This window comes from Mollisia scopiformis (genome assembly GCF_001500285.1).
Source record: "Mollisia scopiformis unplaced genomic scaffold LY89scaffold_38, whole genome shotgun sequence".
In the NCBI taxonomy this organism is placed as follows: Eukaryota; Fungi; Ascomycota; class Leotiomycetes; order Helotiales; family Mollisiaceae; genus Mollisia; species Mollisia scopiformis.
Genome location: NW_017263618.1, coordinates 121787 through 136634, shown reverse-complemented (window position 1 = coordinate 136634; position 14848 = coordinate 121787). Strand labels below are relative to the sequence as shown.

Below are 14848 nucleotides of genomic sequence, written 5' to 3'. Positions count from 1 at the left end.
ACCGCAAAATTATCAATATCTGTTTCACAAATATTGAACCAAGCAACAACAGACGATAGACGGGATGTTGAAATCAGAGCTCTTCACAAGGCGGTGAGACGCGCCGGACATTTGCGTTTGTAGAGCCATTTGTGGGTCTGTCGCGCGATCATTGGACTGACTAGCAAGGATATATGAACCTTCAACTTCCCGTCACACTGGCTGGCGTATCCAACAGGTTGTGATTTATTTCATGAGCTATCACAATTCATGAATGAGTTCTGATCTAACCTTGAAAGTAACAACAATCAATTGATGGAACAGAGGGCGGACGGAGAATGGCAGCCTCCCGTTGTAGAGTTTTAGTCCATGCATTCTCCCCTATTGTGGAACCCCAACCTCTTGCTCAAGCTGTTTGCACCTACCCGGCATCCCTATGTTATTCATTATGCAATTTGATAAATTTTAGATGTTATTTGAGGAGTTTTATGCAAGCTCAAAACCAGGAGAATCCGATGGATTCGGTAAGCTCGTGACTCTCACGGGTCGCAATGCGCTTAAGCACGTTAGCATGATGTATTTTAATGAAGATATACTTTTTCCCCATCGAGGGTGTCGCTTACCCGACCTTCCACGCAATCGGCTTCAATCCTGCTCTGAACTCTCAACATGCTTCGTTGATGATTTTGTAGCCGATTTCATATTTTGGAACTCCTTGCTGAGTGCCTTCATGACATTGCATTAAGGGAGGAGTGAGTTAAACTTCCACCGGAACACAATCCCAGAGTGCCAGAGTAGTCTTACTTAACCTCAGTCCTCCTTGGCAGCAGTGCATCAGCTGACACCGCTTCACAATATATCACCACACTCGTATATTTATTCCTGCATTGATATCCTTTCCTATTTTTCACCACCAACCTCTACTACACTATCCATGTAAAACACCTCGTCTCCATTCATCCCTTCCTCCCGCATCATAGATTCCACCTCATTATCTCTCATCAAGCTCGCTTTTTCCAAGATAGGAATCATGTTCTCATTCTGCAACTGAGCAACTGTGTGCCAGCTCTGGCCAATGAAAGGGTTCTTGGTTCGGAAGTGAAATATCGTCGTGATCGCTATCATGGTAGCGATGTGGATGAGTAGGCCGATGGTGACGAATAGAAGACCCATGCGATGCTTTGGTTGGATCTTTGGGGAGAAGGTGCTGATTGATATTGGAGCCTCTAGGTCGAATTGAGGTAGTCTGTAGTGTAAAAGTCAGTAACAAAGAGGGTATTTTGACAATTACCCCCATAAGTGTTGATGGCGGAAAACAGCTCACCGATCATAATACTGCATCATGTTGACAACAGTGAACAAAGCTTGAAGAGCGATTGCGACGCGGCCAGATGCTTTGAGAGATGACTGGAAGATCGATGACAGAGTCAAATGAATCCCAAAGTTACTCCATCGTTTTCATCTTGCAAGCAACCACTACAAAGTCCCCAGGTGCCAGATATAGCATCACCATATGCGATAAGGTACTCACTATCCACTAGAGCAAAGAAAGTTAGCATACATTTTGTAGCTTAAGGCCTGCAGTGCATGCAATATGCAATGGGGGAGATGGGTAAGAAACAGAAGAAGGAACTCACATTTCCCACTATGTGGCGGAGAGAAAGCATTTCTCTGCATTCCGAAGCCATATGAGCCATCCAGAGCGAGAGATGTTTTAGTATCAGTGTAAGACGGCCATTTTTCATCCTTGGAAAGACTCAAAATACCACGATCATTCAATGATCTGTTGACACCATCTGCTCCGAGCTGACGAAGGACATCAGTTGCGTCGAACGGTGTATTACTGGTGTTGCTTTTGCTAAGCATGGGCTCGGCGCGCGGAGTTGAGCTATTCACGGAGATCTGTGCGTCAATTGCAGCGAAGTGAGAGAAACAATAGCTAAGAGAGACGTAGGTGAAATTCCCGTAAAGCTTTTGTGTGAACGTCCTCCATGTTGGTGAGCTACTCGCAATCTCGGTCCAGTTTGCTGGTTCGATTTTGGGGGGAGCTGCAACGTCATAGACATTTGGAAGAAGGCCGCAGTAATTAACTAGGACATAAGACAGAGGATCAAACAGAACGTTGTCATTGAGAAGCGACGTTGCTCGCAAGCCAAGAGTTGGTAATCGTCCCATATCAGATAGCGTTGCTCCCGTGCTATTTAGCATATTCCCCGCAACGCACATAGAAATTGGCCATTCTCCTGTAGCCATAATGGATGGAAGCGTCATCTGACAGCTAAAATTAAGAGATAGCGTGGGACCCCAGCCATAGCCTTCGTAGGGAAAATCTTGCAAATTATTTTCCCCTTCCAGCTGATCAAAGTCTAGCCCCTCTGGCATGGACTCGAGCGAGATGCTACCACTGATGAATGATTTGAAGTCATTAGACACATCAGTCCGTTGCATGGTATATGTAAGGTTTTGAATAACAGGCCTAACGCAGACGACGTGACTGTTGAGGAGTGTTCCAATGCCATTGTATGACCCCACGTTCTGTCGAATATCGGCACTTAATGGGAGAAAGGCACGTAAGGTAGGACCCGTATCATCGACGAACTCTTGGGTGGAGTCAGACTGGTTGACTTCTACGGATGTCGAAAACTCCGCGAATGCTGGATAGGATGTTGGTCGATTGTTGCTATAGATTGGCTCGCTGCCTAGAGTACTGACATTGTTGAGAGAATACAAAAACTCGTTTTGGACCGGATAGCCTAAGATGGATAGTAAAGCGAAGTCGGAAATAAGTGCAGTGGAGGTAAAATAAGCTCCAATTGTCGTAGATGATAGCAGTACTATGAGCGCAGATATGACTTTTCCTATACCAGTCAAAAGACGAAGTTCCATCAAAGTGAATGGAGTCCCGCCCAGAAATCGCTGTAGGGACAAAGCGGTGGAACGTTTTAGTGCAGACCCAGCCGACTCTATGACCAGAGCGGCAAGCATAGATACTCCCAGACTCGACTGTGCCGCAACGACTATTCGTAAAATAGTCGCACATAACGTTACGGCTCTTTGAACGTAGCCTTGCACAACCAGCCATCGCCAAAACGGAATGTCCTCATGTCCACCCCATAGGAACCATAAGAAACCCAGTAGAAAGATAACGTACAAACTGCCAAACGCAATGATAGATATGTTCCAAAAGCCTAGCTGTACTGATAAGCCAGGCAATGGCCGGAAAGATCCTGCGCAGGCAGCAACGGCGCAACTGAAGATGTGGCGGATTTTTGACGAACATGTTGGGGATCTCCTGGATTATACTTGAGTGACTTGTTGAGTTGTAGAGCGAGAGAGCCGCGATCCGGCTGAGACATACCTCCCTCATCTACTTTTAGGTTCTCCCAGGTTACCGAGACTCCCTCACCACCATCTGAGATCGGCGAGACCGGCCTCGATATATATCCGGAAATTTCTTCCATGATATTCTGTAAACGCTGCGCGAGACTGTAGCAAGCGTAAATTCAAATACCGATTTATGCTAAGAAAGAAGGTTTTTGCCATTGATACGTTGCGGAAACAGGAGAAAAAGTAGAAAGTACTTTTAAGCTGGGATGAATTATGACTAACTAAAGTACAGAAGGAAGGCTGGGAGGTCAGCTGATTATCGCACTCAGCTGTTTATGCCTCTTGCATACATGCAATGCAGCCCGAGGCTTTGATACGATTATCCCCCTGTACAATTACTCCGGTCAAGAGATCGAGGCTCTGGGGACAAGATTGCTTCAGCAATGTGCCACACTTTACAGCGCCGCTGAGAATTTCCTTCAAGGCTACGCCATCCATGCATATGCGAGTATCACCCAGCTGAGAAGAACCAGTCCCTCAGTGGCAGCATCAATCAAGCGGCGTGGCCCCCAATTGCCATATTTAGCTAAACATGCATGCGACATGGTTGGCGATTCGCAAGCTCAAAATCGTCGTGGCATTGGAGACGGGTCTAATCTTGCAAGGTGAGAATGGACTCAATTCCTTGAGATGATAGGAACTTCGAAAGCTGGCTGATTTAGTGGTCCCCGAACAACACGACGATGCACTTGTCCAGGATTAAGCCTCTTTCTCCAGGTTCGCTCTCATTTCCTCGAACGATACGACTACTGGATTCTGTCCCCTCGCCTACGTTCTTGTCGTGCTGCTTCGACACTTGCTCTTCGAGCTTCAGCATCTATTCTCCGTTTCTCGTCTTCCCACTCTATTGCCTCTCTAAGCTTCCAGGTTTCTGTTCCTGCCCTGTTCTTGCGCATTGCCTCGATTTGAGCGCTTTGAGCTTGGGTTTCCATTCTCACTTCCCTGGCTTGCTTCGCTTGTTGCTTCTTAAGCTTCAAGACTTCTTTGTTCCTGCACATTCCTTCGACTAAGGTGCGTTGGCTGTTGGTGACAATTCCGTATGGAGGCGGAGGGCGAGACTGATATTGTGGTGGAGAGTCGGTCTGTAGGGAAAATTGTGTCTGTGATCTTGTGTCGGGCACTATGTTACGGATTTGCAGCGGTGGTGTTTTCGCGGGGTGAGATGCATCTACACCTGGTGTCTTTGTTACAGCTTCAGCACCTGGCGCGTATGGCGGCGGTGGACAAGGATAGTTGGCATCGTGGTCGCAGTAATAATCTATACTCGCAATTAACATCATTCATAAGCCAGCTAGTAAAAGTGTTTCACAAACCTTCCACGGCTCGCCTCCGCGTTGGCGAGGAAGTGGGATCTTCGGGATGAGACATTCTTCGCGCGTTCTGATCAGGGATATTGCAGAACTAAGAATTTTCGAGGGTCTGGACGAGTTCTCATATACATTCCTTGTGAAACACTCGAAAGTAGGGTTTACCGCTAGGTAGTAAATGATGCTTGTCGAGATACGGTAACGAGGTCGCGTAGGCCTTAAGAACCCACAAGGAACGTTGTGACATGAGACTTATACTCTTTGAAGTAAGAACACATTGCCGGTCCTGCTTTAGAACGTTCGAAAAAGGTTCTATGATGTTATTATCTTATCTCATGATCTGACACCACAACAATCACTGATCCAACAGTGTGAAGGCCCTAAATACTTAAGCCATCTTTCCTTTAGAAGTATTTCTGAGCTCAAGGCAGACATATCGATCAGGATCCAAGACAACTGTCGTTTTACTGCTAAATTGTGCATTAAACGAAAGAAAAGACTTCATTGATGAAAAATAAAGATGGCGGAAATGACGGAGACGAAGCGCACTAGCGCCGTACCAGCTGCAACGGGAGAAGACGGTCAAGAGTGGGTAGATCCCCCAATATACTGGCAAGCAAGCAAAACTAAATAATTTGTACGACTGAAATATGGGTTCTCAAATCCTTGCCCTTTTCAATGACGGGTATAAAATATTGCTCTCGTGTCCAGCGCCCGCTCCCGAACCAGCCTCTTATGCGTGAGGTCTTCTCAATGGATGGGCTTCCGTATTCAATACAAATGTATCCAAGCTCACCACATTCCACTCTTCGAAACACAAATAGAAATATTTCAATGTCTCTGCCAGCCAGAAACTCTCCATGCTATCCATTTTCTGGCCCTCAATGCCTACCTCGTTTGCGTCGTCTTTGCCGCTGCCTCCAGGTGGTTGAGTGATGTCCATGATCGCAGCTGCAGCGATGGAAGTCCGAGAGACCTTCTCGATTGCTTGAAACATGCGCCATGCTGCTTCCGCATATATTTGTTTGCCAGTCATTCGATACATGAGAAAGACGGACTCGATTGCTTCAGGTCGGAGGATGTAACGTCGGTCATCAATACTCGTGAAACCTTTCGGTAAACGTCTGTCAGCGATGACTTTCTGAACATGGGTTTGTTTGTCCTCGGCGTTCGTCGTGCTGGCAGAAGGATAGTGGTCGTTGAGTGCATCCTGATAATACTGTTCATCCCAGGAGCAATCATAGTTCTTCTTGCAAGGAAGTACACTGAAAATCTCTGGCATGATACCGTTTGGACTGCTATCGTATGCCCAAATACAACCTTGTGTAATCTCTTCGGCGATGGACAGGTCTGCTGGGCGATTGAAGATTTTCGAACCCAGTCCAACCATTCCTCCTACAAAACATGTAAGATGTTGAGTGCGAGGCTGAAGCTCAGGCTCCTTGTTTTTCGTACGTATATCACCTGATATGGTAAGATTCTCATTCTTGGGATTGTAAATTCGGGTAAACATCTTGCTCTTGGCGACCTCGATAAAGTTTTCGTACAAAGTCTTTGGCTGGGACAGTAGCCCGCCAAGAATCAGGTACTGTTTTGGAAAGTACTCGTAAAGCGAGTCAGACATGCCACCAAGTGTAAACATGGTATCTTCACTAAATGATGGCTTGGAAGCATCAATGCTAATCGGCCAAAGACCTGGCAACTGGGTAGAGTTCTGAGACTTTTCGAACTCATCACCTATTCGTTGGACCGCATCGTAGTATTTTGGATCTCCTGTCAATTGGGAAAGTCGGGTGAATTCCAAACTCAAAGAACCAAGTTCGGAGACAAGCATCCTCTGAGGAGCAGTCTGAGCTGTTCCTTTCATATATCTAAAAATGTCAGAGCTTCTTCATTACAATACCAAGGACACTTACTTCTGCCAATCCCATCTTGTAATTGGCATCCGATTGGGAGTATCAAAACAGCTCATCAGCAATTCGCCAACCTCCACAGCTTTAGCAAGTAATAGCGGATATTTCCCCTCGCTGATATCATAAGCTGCCAAGAAGCCTCCCAAATATCTGATTGTCGTTTCAAACACATTTACATCCTTCGACTCTGTAGTGGTAAAATCGATCTCCTGCGCAGCATTCACAGCGGTTTCGAAATCTTCCTTCATGCCCATAATCCATAATGTATCGAGCGCATCGACCAGCGTAGCTGCCCATCCTCCGAATGTGTCCTTGTAGTTTCCAGACATAGGACCAACTTCATCTCGCAACCAGGCGTGGTCTTTGTAACCTTTCCAGCTATGCGTAAAGCTTTCTTTCACAGCCTCTCTTCTTTGCAGACGTACTTCCTTGGCTTTGACATCTTCTGCTGGTTGTTTGACTTGAATGGGGGGAATTGTCTTCGGCCTGCCTGATGGCAAGGCAATATATGAAGTGACTGGGTATCGCTCAGGCAGTTTCGACCAATGTACATGCCCGTCATCAGCAAATGGTTTTGGAAGAGCGGGGATGTAGGGAGTGTAGCCATAATTCCAGACATTGCGCTCGTGGGTCAGGTAATAGAGGCAGGTAACTGTGAAGACTATCGTCAGGGCAGCGACGCGCCATCTTCGTACCGCAGGCATCTTGATAGTCGTTTAGGAGGGGGATGGAAAGAGTGTCGAAGAAGAGTTGATGTAAATGTTGCCACACATGCCTCTAGGAATCGTCCGAATGTGGAAATGGAAATGTTGCTTCCGTATTAGCAAGATAAAAAGCAAGGAGTGACTGAAATTAGAATCAAAGTGAGCTGAAGATTATTCAGAGGACAGACATATCTCTACTCTCAAGGACTCGCTCGAAGGAGAGTTCAGAACGGACAATGGATGTGGTGAATGTCGCTGAGTGAGCTTTGGACGTTGGTTGACGATAGATGACCGCCTTGGCAGGGATCTGCAATTAAGATGGAACTCGGTAGGGCTATTATTCAGGGGTCTGCGCGCTTGCAGGATGGCAATCCACTGTCCGCACGTGAGGAATTAATTCTGGCCTTAACTATTTATATTGTGAGATTCAAGGGGTCGCAGTTTAAGAAACAGTTTGACTTTGTCTTTCACGTTTCTAAAGCTAGTCTTTCAAGGCTGTTCAAGGACAAAAGGGTTCAACAGAAGGCACAGAGAAGATCTACGCGTAAATAGCCAACAAATTTCCATTCCAGGTTTCGATTGTATTTCTGAAGGGTAATCATCGCACGTCCAGCCATTTCGGCCAATCTACCATTTTCTTAAAGACCATCTCCACGCATCACCAAAGTCCTGATGTCCATGAATCCATGCAAGAATCGATGCCTGCTCGCTTGCCACGCAGATAGAAAAGCACGAAAGAAGAGAGGGTCTACTTCTGCATCATGAGTTGAACGAATTCGTTGTCTGTGGCCATGTTAGTCTCTGGGTTCGCAATTTTGGCCTAGTCCTTACAGTCAATTCGTCCATCACCATCCTGATCAGCCTCGCGAATCATCTCGTCAACCTCATCATCTGTCAACTTCTCACCAATGGATGTCATGACATGACGGAGTTCTGCTGCGGAGATGAATCCGTTGTTGTCACGGTCGAAAACCTATCAAGAATTTATTAGCACTTATGACTGTAGTTTGTCGATAGAGGTACCAACCTTGAAAGCCTCTCTGATCTCCTCCTCAGAATCGGTATCCTTCATCTTTCTTGCCATCATTGTGAGAAATTCTGTTCCCTTATCAGCCTAATGACTCCACACTCTAGAAGGTGCGTACCAGGGAAGTCAATGGTGCCGTTGTTATCAGCATCCACCTCGTTGATCATATCCTGGAGCTCAGACTCCGAAGGGTTTTGTCCGAGAGATCTCATCACAGTTCCAAGCTCCTTGGTAGTGATTTGTCCTGCATTATGTCCGTCAGTCTTCATTCTCCTGGAATGCATCATCCCCTTTTAATTCCATATAGGCAACCGTCCTGCATATTTCGAGCTTTCGTATAGGACAACTCGCAGGGAATTGACACAGATCTTGAAAAGAAATAACAAGAACTGACCATCGCCATCTTTGTCCTGTAGTACAAGATTCTGTCAGCGACCAAGTTCGTACGCCAGTGTTCCCACTCCAAGTGCGGCTGAAAAGGGGAGGTGGAGAAAGGACTTACAAAGAGGGAGAAAGCCTCCTTGAACTCGGAGACTTGCTCTTCAGTAAGAGAATCAGCCTGTAACGCAGCAAGACATTAGCTTCCCATCTTCTACCAAGCTGTTGAGCCTCCCCGCGTGCGACGAAACTAGATCGCGGGGTCGTGCGAGAATGCAGGAACCAGAATTTCGTACCATCTTGTAGGGTCGAGAGTGCTCGAAAGGGTGGAAGATTGTTCGGTCGGAGCGTAGGTAGTGCGCCGCTCACAATTTAAATAGTTGGAGTCAAGGGAAGTTGTTGTTGTGGGCAGACGAGAGAAGAAACGGCTGTTGATTGCGATGCTCGAGTGAGAGTTTGGTTTGGCATTAATACGGCGGCCGGGAGGGTGACATTGTGCAGAAATCCAGCCTTAGCGCAGCCGGATCCAGCTGGGGAGAGCTCCGAACTCGAGTGACTTTAAAGACAGACAACATGCCATCACCGCTCACAACGCCACGGACACTCCGATTTATGACTCCTTTATTGGGTAGATGAGGAGTTAAAGCAGTCACCTATTCTCCCTCTCCTCTTCATCCCACGCCGCCATGTGGCGAGATCGTACAAATCTGTTCGTTACCAGCCTCCACGTACACCTCTGATGCTGATGTTCGTATAGCTACATTTCCTACCGCCAATCCTACGCACATCACCCAGCCAAGAAACCGAAATACTCCTCCTCCGGCAATGGCTACAGCTCCTCCATTCCCTCAGGGTCCTCAGAGCGCCAGGGTCTCATGTCCGCTGGCGCATTTGAGGACGATGGTGATGCAGTCATAGAGATGGATCTATTACCCCCACGGTGGGCCGATATCTCAGATGAAGTGACAGAATATCTCACCGATATTGCGGCGAAGAGCGTGAAGCTAGACAAGCTGCACCAGAAGCATGTGTTACCGGGATTCGACGATGAGGAAGTCAAGCGGAACGAAGAAGGGGAGATTGAACGGTTGACTCAAGACATCACGAGGGGCTTCCACCAATGTCAGAAAGCAATACAGAGGGTAGAGCAAATGGTCAGGGAAAGCCAACAGCAAGGTGGCATTAGCAAGGGAGAAGAGACCATGGCCAGAAACATTCAGATATCCTTAGCAGGAAGAGTACAAGAGGCCAGCGCAGGGTTCAGGAAAAAGCAGAGCGCATACCTGAAAAGTATGTTTCCCTTCGGACTCTAGAAACATCATACTGACTTTGGTAGAACTTCGCGGCCTCAGCGGCATGTCTGCCCCAATCGATCGAGCTTCCACACCCCTGTACAGCAATTACAACGACCCTTCATTAATGGAATCCGACGCTGATAAGTCGTACTCGCAATCAACACTACAACAAACATCACAGAAACAACTGACCTCCAACGACTCAGCAATAATGCAACGAGAACGAGAAATAACAGACATAGCACAAGGCATCATTGAGCTAGCCGACATTTTCAAGGAGCTACAAAGCATGATTATCGATCAAGGCACGATGTTGGATCGAATAGACTACAACGTTGAGCGAATGGCTACAGATGTCAAGGGTGCGGAGAAGGAACTGAAAGTTGCGAGTGGATACCAAAGGAAAGGTACGAAGAGAAGGATAATCTTCCTACTAATCATCCTAGTGGTGGGGATGTTCATTCTATTGCTTGTGAAGCCGAAACGGCATAGCGGTAGAGGAGGAGATCAGCCACCAGAAGATGTACCACCACCTTGAATTCATGATACCCAGTGTTTTATTCGAATATTGTTTTGCTTTGTGACGCTTTTGGAGAGCGATTGTAAATACTACTTCACTTTCGAAGCCATCTGAAAGTTTGTTGTAGGTTTCCCGCCAGTCGCGGAAAGGAAGGACACGCCAATAAGCTCTGTGCATGACAACGCTCACTGTGAACAAGCCTCTACTCAAGAAAAACCACCATCGGTAAATGGGAGCGTGTCTTCTTTCATCATGGAGGCGAAATAAATAGCCCCAGCCTCATAATCATTATAAATTATTGAATTGCGAAGCAAGCTCAAGATCGTTCATGGTTTTATATGACTTGGAGTTTGGTGTTGCAATCTTTACCTTGAAAGAAAGCTGCATGCCTTTGTTAACAAGAGCCTCGACTCCAAAGGGAACAGCATGAGATGATAGAGCGTTCATCAGAGTTGAGCATCTCGTCTTGCTCAGGTACCAAATTCTTGCAGTTCATGAATGAAATTATACATTTGGTATTGACTTTTGTATTCATGCTCGCCAGCATTATCAAATGATTGCTACCATCTGTTTATCTATGTTCATCTCAATCCAGCATCTCTCATCTTATCTCATCATACCTCATCCGAAGTTCTTCTTCACTTCTCGCTACCTCTCCGGATCATCTTTACATCAAATTCAAAGCCAACCTCGACATCCGGCCCCTCAAGAATCTGATTCCATTTTCTCTCGATCCTCTTAACCGACCTCTTCAACCACTCGGTATTCCTACAATCCTCGATTTCTATAACATCTTTCGTTCTCTCACTTGGACCCTTGGAGCGATGCACAAACGAGATCCAGCTGATATCCCCTACCAAAACAGACACTTTTTCCAATTTCTTGAAGAATGCCAGCGCGTCGAGCTCTCCTGGATCGGTCGTCAAATCATTGCTCCATTCCAAATCCTCGACAGCCAGGCGTCTCAGATTTTCTATCATAGGAATAGCCAGCAAAGTCTGGAGCGACGAATACGTGAAGCAAAGCTCTCCTTGAGTATTGGGTCCGATGTAGATCGTGTCGATGTTCAAGTCAACGCGCACCACTCTTCTGATGATCTCATCTCCCGTATCTGCAGAGTTGGTCTCGTCGAGCAAGTTGTGATTGCAGGAACCCAGCTGTGTCACTTCTTCATGTTCCCGACCCCCAGCATAGAGTTTGGTATTGTAATACTTGACATACATGTTCCTCGATTCGGCGCAGGCGTTTGACAAACCACAAGGAGGCGGTAGCGATGCTACGGGGCAGAACCATTGTGTGGCGATTGTACAGAATTCGATTTCGACTACTGCAGCTGCTGGCAGAGCATGATACCAAATATGTTGTCTGAGTTCGATTGGAAGTTTTGGGAAAAGATGGAAGCTTGGCTGTGTCATCGTAACCATGTTGATTGGTTGAAGATGGTGGATGAGAAGTCGGGAGCAGGTGTTGAAAGACAGAAGGATATGGAAATTGCATATATTTATAGAGGAAGGTGCGATGCCGCAGTTCTTTGAGTGGCTCACAGCATTGAGGAAGGTGCTAACGAAGAGATCAAAAAGGAAGAACAAGCAAACCATATGGATTGAAATTTTTCAGACACAGCTAGATCGTATGTGTCCACGAAGACGAGGTAGTAGCATCAAGCTTCATATTTTTCAACATAATACACTACAATGAGTCAAGGACGTCTTCATAATACCAAATCAGGAAACACACAAGACAGAGACAGAACCGTGATGGAGCGCCTTCGAGCAAGATACTCCAGAGTGTCGTTGTCAATGACTCAACTTCTCGGTCCGCACGAGGATTGATATACCACCAAGGGGTCTCCATGGAAAGTTGTATCCAGATGCATCCCGGAGAACCCAGGGCTTCTTTGTTTCCATCTTTAAATTCCTGCCTCTGACCCGACAGCAAACGCTTGAAATTGAGCAGATTGATTTCCTCGAATGATTGACCTTGTTGGGTTTCAAATCTTGCCTTGATGGCTCCAGCTTGGTGTCCAGGTGTGTGTGCATATGTTACAGGAATATGGCATTCCCAATCTAGACTTGAGTTTGAGGAACCATTACCCAAATTGACCCATCGTGTCACGACCATGCCAGTATCTCCTTCCTCATCAAAAATATCAACAGAGAAGTCCATGTGACACCAATCACATTTGTAGACCAAGCGACGTTCCTGACCGTCCAGCTGTTCCATCACTATTTGAGTGAAGATGTCCTGAACGGGCTCTACAGGTCTCCGCATCCATATATGTGGACACAATCCATGCACATGCCACGTGGTGAGCAGCTCCTCTCTTCGATATCGGGGGATCAAAATCCATCGTTGTGAGCGTACAAGGAGTTCGTCGGAATCGATCCTAGCTTCGACGGATAGGAGGTTGTTGGCATAACCTCGTTTAATCCAGAACTCTGTATGTGAAAAGGCTTCAAGAGGTATTCCATGCAAAGGCCCACGTCGATGGTTTTTCAGCGCCAGCTGTACATGTGCGAAATTGATTTTGTATCGAGAGTGGAAGTCAAAGCGGTACTTCTGGTCGAATACGATGCATGGAAGCATTTGGTAGCGAGCCAAAGTACGTGGCCATTCAACCAAAGTGGTTTTATGCAAGCGCACGCAAGTGTGGCATGCATAATTTTTAGATAAATCTCGGGCCAGCAACTCCAAGAAAGATATCCGGCACTCCTTGCCAGCGCCACGCAAGTCTCGCATAGCCCCAGAGCCTATGCATTGTTTTAAATAGCGATTGCATAGAGATAGACAAGCAGCAGATGATGGAGGTAGATACGTAGCGACCAGGAGAAGGATCTCTGAAGGCATATGCTAGAGTTGTCTCGACGGAAGGTCGGTTTCGGAACAGGAATGGTCTGCTTCACTGTTCGCAATCTTTGAACAGACTTCTTGAGGACTCATGGTCGTAACGAGAGTTGTTCTTGTATCTGATATTAAAGAGAATATGAATTTAATGTTGAATTTTTGGGATGTTGCGGGTTGCCGTTGGCCATAGAGATGTTAAACGGAGTTTTGTGGAAGCTAGCTGTAGTTCGAACCACATAGGGAACGGGACTCGAGGTCACCAATTGTATTTCTGAGTACGGGAAAATCTTTTTGGGCATCTCAGAAGCAATCAGAAGTTAATGATCGCGTCGACCTCGAATTTAATCGTTCAATTTCATTAAAGATTGGAAATAAACAGAACTTACTTTTAGTATTACTCGTCGGCTATTCTAAAGTTGGGCTGAGTTGTTGGAAGAGGTCGGCCACAGCATGATTCCTTCGAAAAGTCGACGAGTAAATTACCCATCAATTTAAGATGGAATAAATAGTGTTTTAAAAAGTGTGGAAAATAAATCAATGAAGTAAGCAAAACAAAATCGAATAAAAATCTTGTGTCCCATCCTAAGCGATGATGGTGTGCAGGGGGGGAACACTTGAAAGATAAAGATTTTTCACTATGCACAAAGGTATATAAAAGCATGCCTTGCAAACTGTGAATACCTTTCTGTAAATATCATGTACCTGGTAGAAAATTAGCTATAATATGGTTGAAAAGTTTTGAAGTATTTAGGATGTATTTTTGGTGCACGATTGTCCAGCTGGGACCCAGGACTTCTGTGTCAGTAAATCGCATATAACGAGAAGTGCTAACGGAAAGATATCAAAGATAGAGAAATGAAGAATGGCCACACACTATGTACGCCCTCAAAGGTGATGACCATGTTCTGTTTTTCTGATTGATTAGGTCTGCAATACAGGGCCGATTATAGCAAATCAGGTGTCCATTATGCTTGGGTCTTAATCTCTCAGCACCTAGCAACCTAAAGACAATCCCTTAATCCAGTCTACTACGGCTACTTCTGTCTCGAGACAAAACCCTTGCAGAGCCGTCTCTCGTTGTGAAATGCAGCTTGTCAGTGTGCCGTGAGCAAACCTCCTCTACTGATCCTCATGAGTGTGATAGATGGTGTTAGAGTGGAAGGTATTAACCCTCTCAGAAACTCGTCATTCCCAACTGAGACCAGCTGAATCCAAAGCGATCCACGACTTTCGAACTCATCTCCTAGACACTCCTCAAACTGGATCTCTCCTTGCCACATATCCAGGTCTTCGAAACTGAAAACATCTCCGTAGGTGATGATGACTTTTTCGAGAGACCGAAACATTGCCAAAAACTGGCAGATCGACAACTCCCCTCGAGAGTCGTGACATGAGGCCCACTCCAGGTCCAAAAATGCAAGGGATCGAAATTGCCCTAGAGCAGCTTCTCCCACAGTCTCTCTTAGACTCTCCACAGCGTCTTCGTCGACGGAG

General features: G+C 46.2%; 7 protein-coding genes across 7 annotated transcripts; 1 reads left to right on the top strand and 6 right to left on the bottom strand.

Annotated features, from left to right (window-relative positions):
* Positions 1–759: 759 nt before the first annotated feature.
* Positions 760–3440, bottom strand: LY89DRAFT_789921 (uncharacterized protein; the record flags this gene model as incomplete). Its single annotated transcript, XM_018223309.1, has 5 exons — positions 760–1225; positions 1304–1386; positions 1428–1516; positions 1617–3171; positions 3258–3440. The coding sequence occupies 5 exons, from the start codon at positions 3438–3440 to the stop codon at positions 880–882; spliced, it is 2256 nt and encodes a 751-aa protein (XP_018061481.1). The 3' UTR covers positions 760–879.
* A 672-nt stretch (positions 3441–4112) lies between these two features.
* On the bottom strand, positions 4113–4734 carry LY89DRAFT_678093 (uncharacterized protein; the record flags this gene model as incomplete). Its single annotated transcript, XM_018213723.1, has 2 exons — positions 4113–4624; positions 4680–4734. The coding sequence occupies 2 exons, from the start codon at positions 4732–4734 to the stop codon at positions 4113–4115; spliced, it is 567 nt and encodes a 188-aa protein (XP_018061480.1).
* A 540-nt stretch (positions 4735–5274) lies between these two features.
* Positions 5275–7578, bottom strand: LY89DRAFT_660866 (glycoside hydrolase family 47 protein). The gene is made up of 2 exons (XM_018212572.1): positions 6590–7578; positions 5275–6544 (listed from the first exon to the last, which is right to left on the bottom strand). Exons 1-2 carry the CDS (start codon positions 7288–7290, stop codon positions 5407–5409), a joined length of 1839 nt encoding a protein of 612 aa, XP_018061479.1. The 5' UTR covers positions 7291–7578; the 3' UTR covers positions 5275–5406.
* A 359-nt stretch (positions 7579–7937) lies between these two features.
* Positions 7938–9072, bottom strand: LY89DRAFT_691925 (calmodulin). Its single transcript, XM_018216434.1, has 7 exons — positions 8992–9072; positions 8820–8876; positions 8712–8727; positions 8436–8561; positions 8318–8388; positions 8122–8263; positions 7938–8073 (listed from the first exon to the last, which is right to left on the bottom strand). Exons 1-7 carry the CDS (start codon positions 8992–8994, stop codon positions 8039–8041), a joined length of 450 nt encoding a protein of 149 aa, XP_018061478.1. The 5' UTR covers positions 8995–9072; the 3' UTR covers positions 7938–8038.
* Positions 9073–9381: 309 nt separating this feature from the next.
* Positions 9382–10528, top strand: LY89DRAFT_702536 (t-SNARE; the record flags this gene model as incomplete). The annotated part of the gene is made up of 3 exons (XM_018217262.1): positions 9382–9404; positions 9453–9985; positions 10032–10528. 3 exons carry the CDS (start codon positions 9382–9384, stop codon positions 10526–10528), a joined length of 1053 nt encoding a protein of 350 aa, XP_018061477.1.
* Positions 10529–11148: 620 nt separating this feature from the next.
* On the bottom strand, positions 11149–11934 carry LY89DRAFT_743120 (uncharacterized protein; the record flags this gene model as incomplete). The annotated part of the gene is made up of 1 exon (XM_018220922.1): positions 11149–11934. One exon carries the CDS (start codon positions 11932–11934, stop codon positions 11149–11151), a length of 786 nt encoding a protein of 261 aa, XP_018061476.1.
* A 265-nt stretch (positions 11935–12199) lies between these two features.
* On the bottom strand, positions 12200–13395 carry LY89DRAFT_789916 (uncharacterized protein; the record flags this gene model as incomplete). Its single annotated transcript, XM_018223308.1, has 1 exon — positions 12200–13395. The coding sequence occupies exon 1, from the start codon at positions 13355–13357 to the stop codon at positions 12200–12202; it is 1158 nt and encodes a 385-aa protein (XP_018061475.1). The 5' UTR covers positions 13358–13395.
* Positions 13396–14848: the final 1453 nt, after the last annotated feature.

Bases quoted from the DNA above. Each gene is read 5' to 3' on its own strand.
- LY89DRAFT_660866 (XM_018212572.1), bottom strand. From the start codon at position 7,290: ATGCCTGCGGTACGAAGATGGCGCGTCGCTGCCCTGACGATAGTCTTC. The intron at 6,545-6,589 runs GTAAGTGTCCTT...TGACATTTTTAG, and splicing joins ACAAGATGGGATTGGCAGAA to ATATATGAAAGGAACAGCTC.
- LY89DRAFT_691925 (XM_018216434.1), bottom strand. The intron at 8,264-8,317 runs GTTGGTACCTCT...AATTCTTGATAG, and splicing joins AGATCAGAGAGGCTTTCAAG to GTTTTCGACCGTGACAACAA. The intron at 8,074-8,121 runs GTAAGGACTAGG...ACATGGCCACAG, and splicing joins TGGTGATGGACGAATTGACT to ACAACGAATTCGTTCAACTC.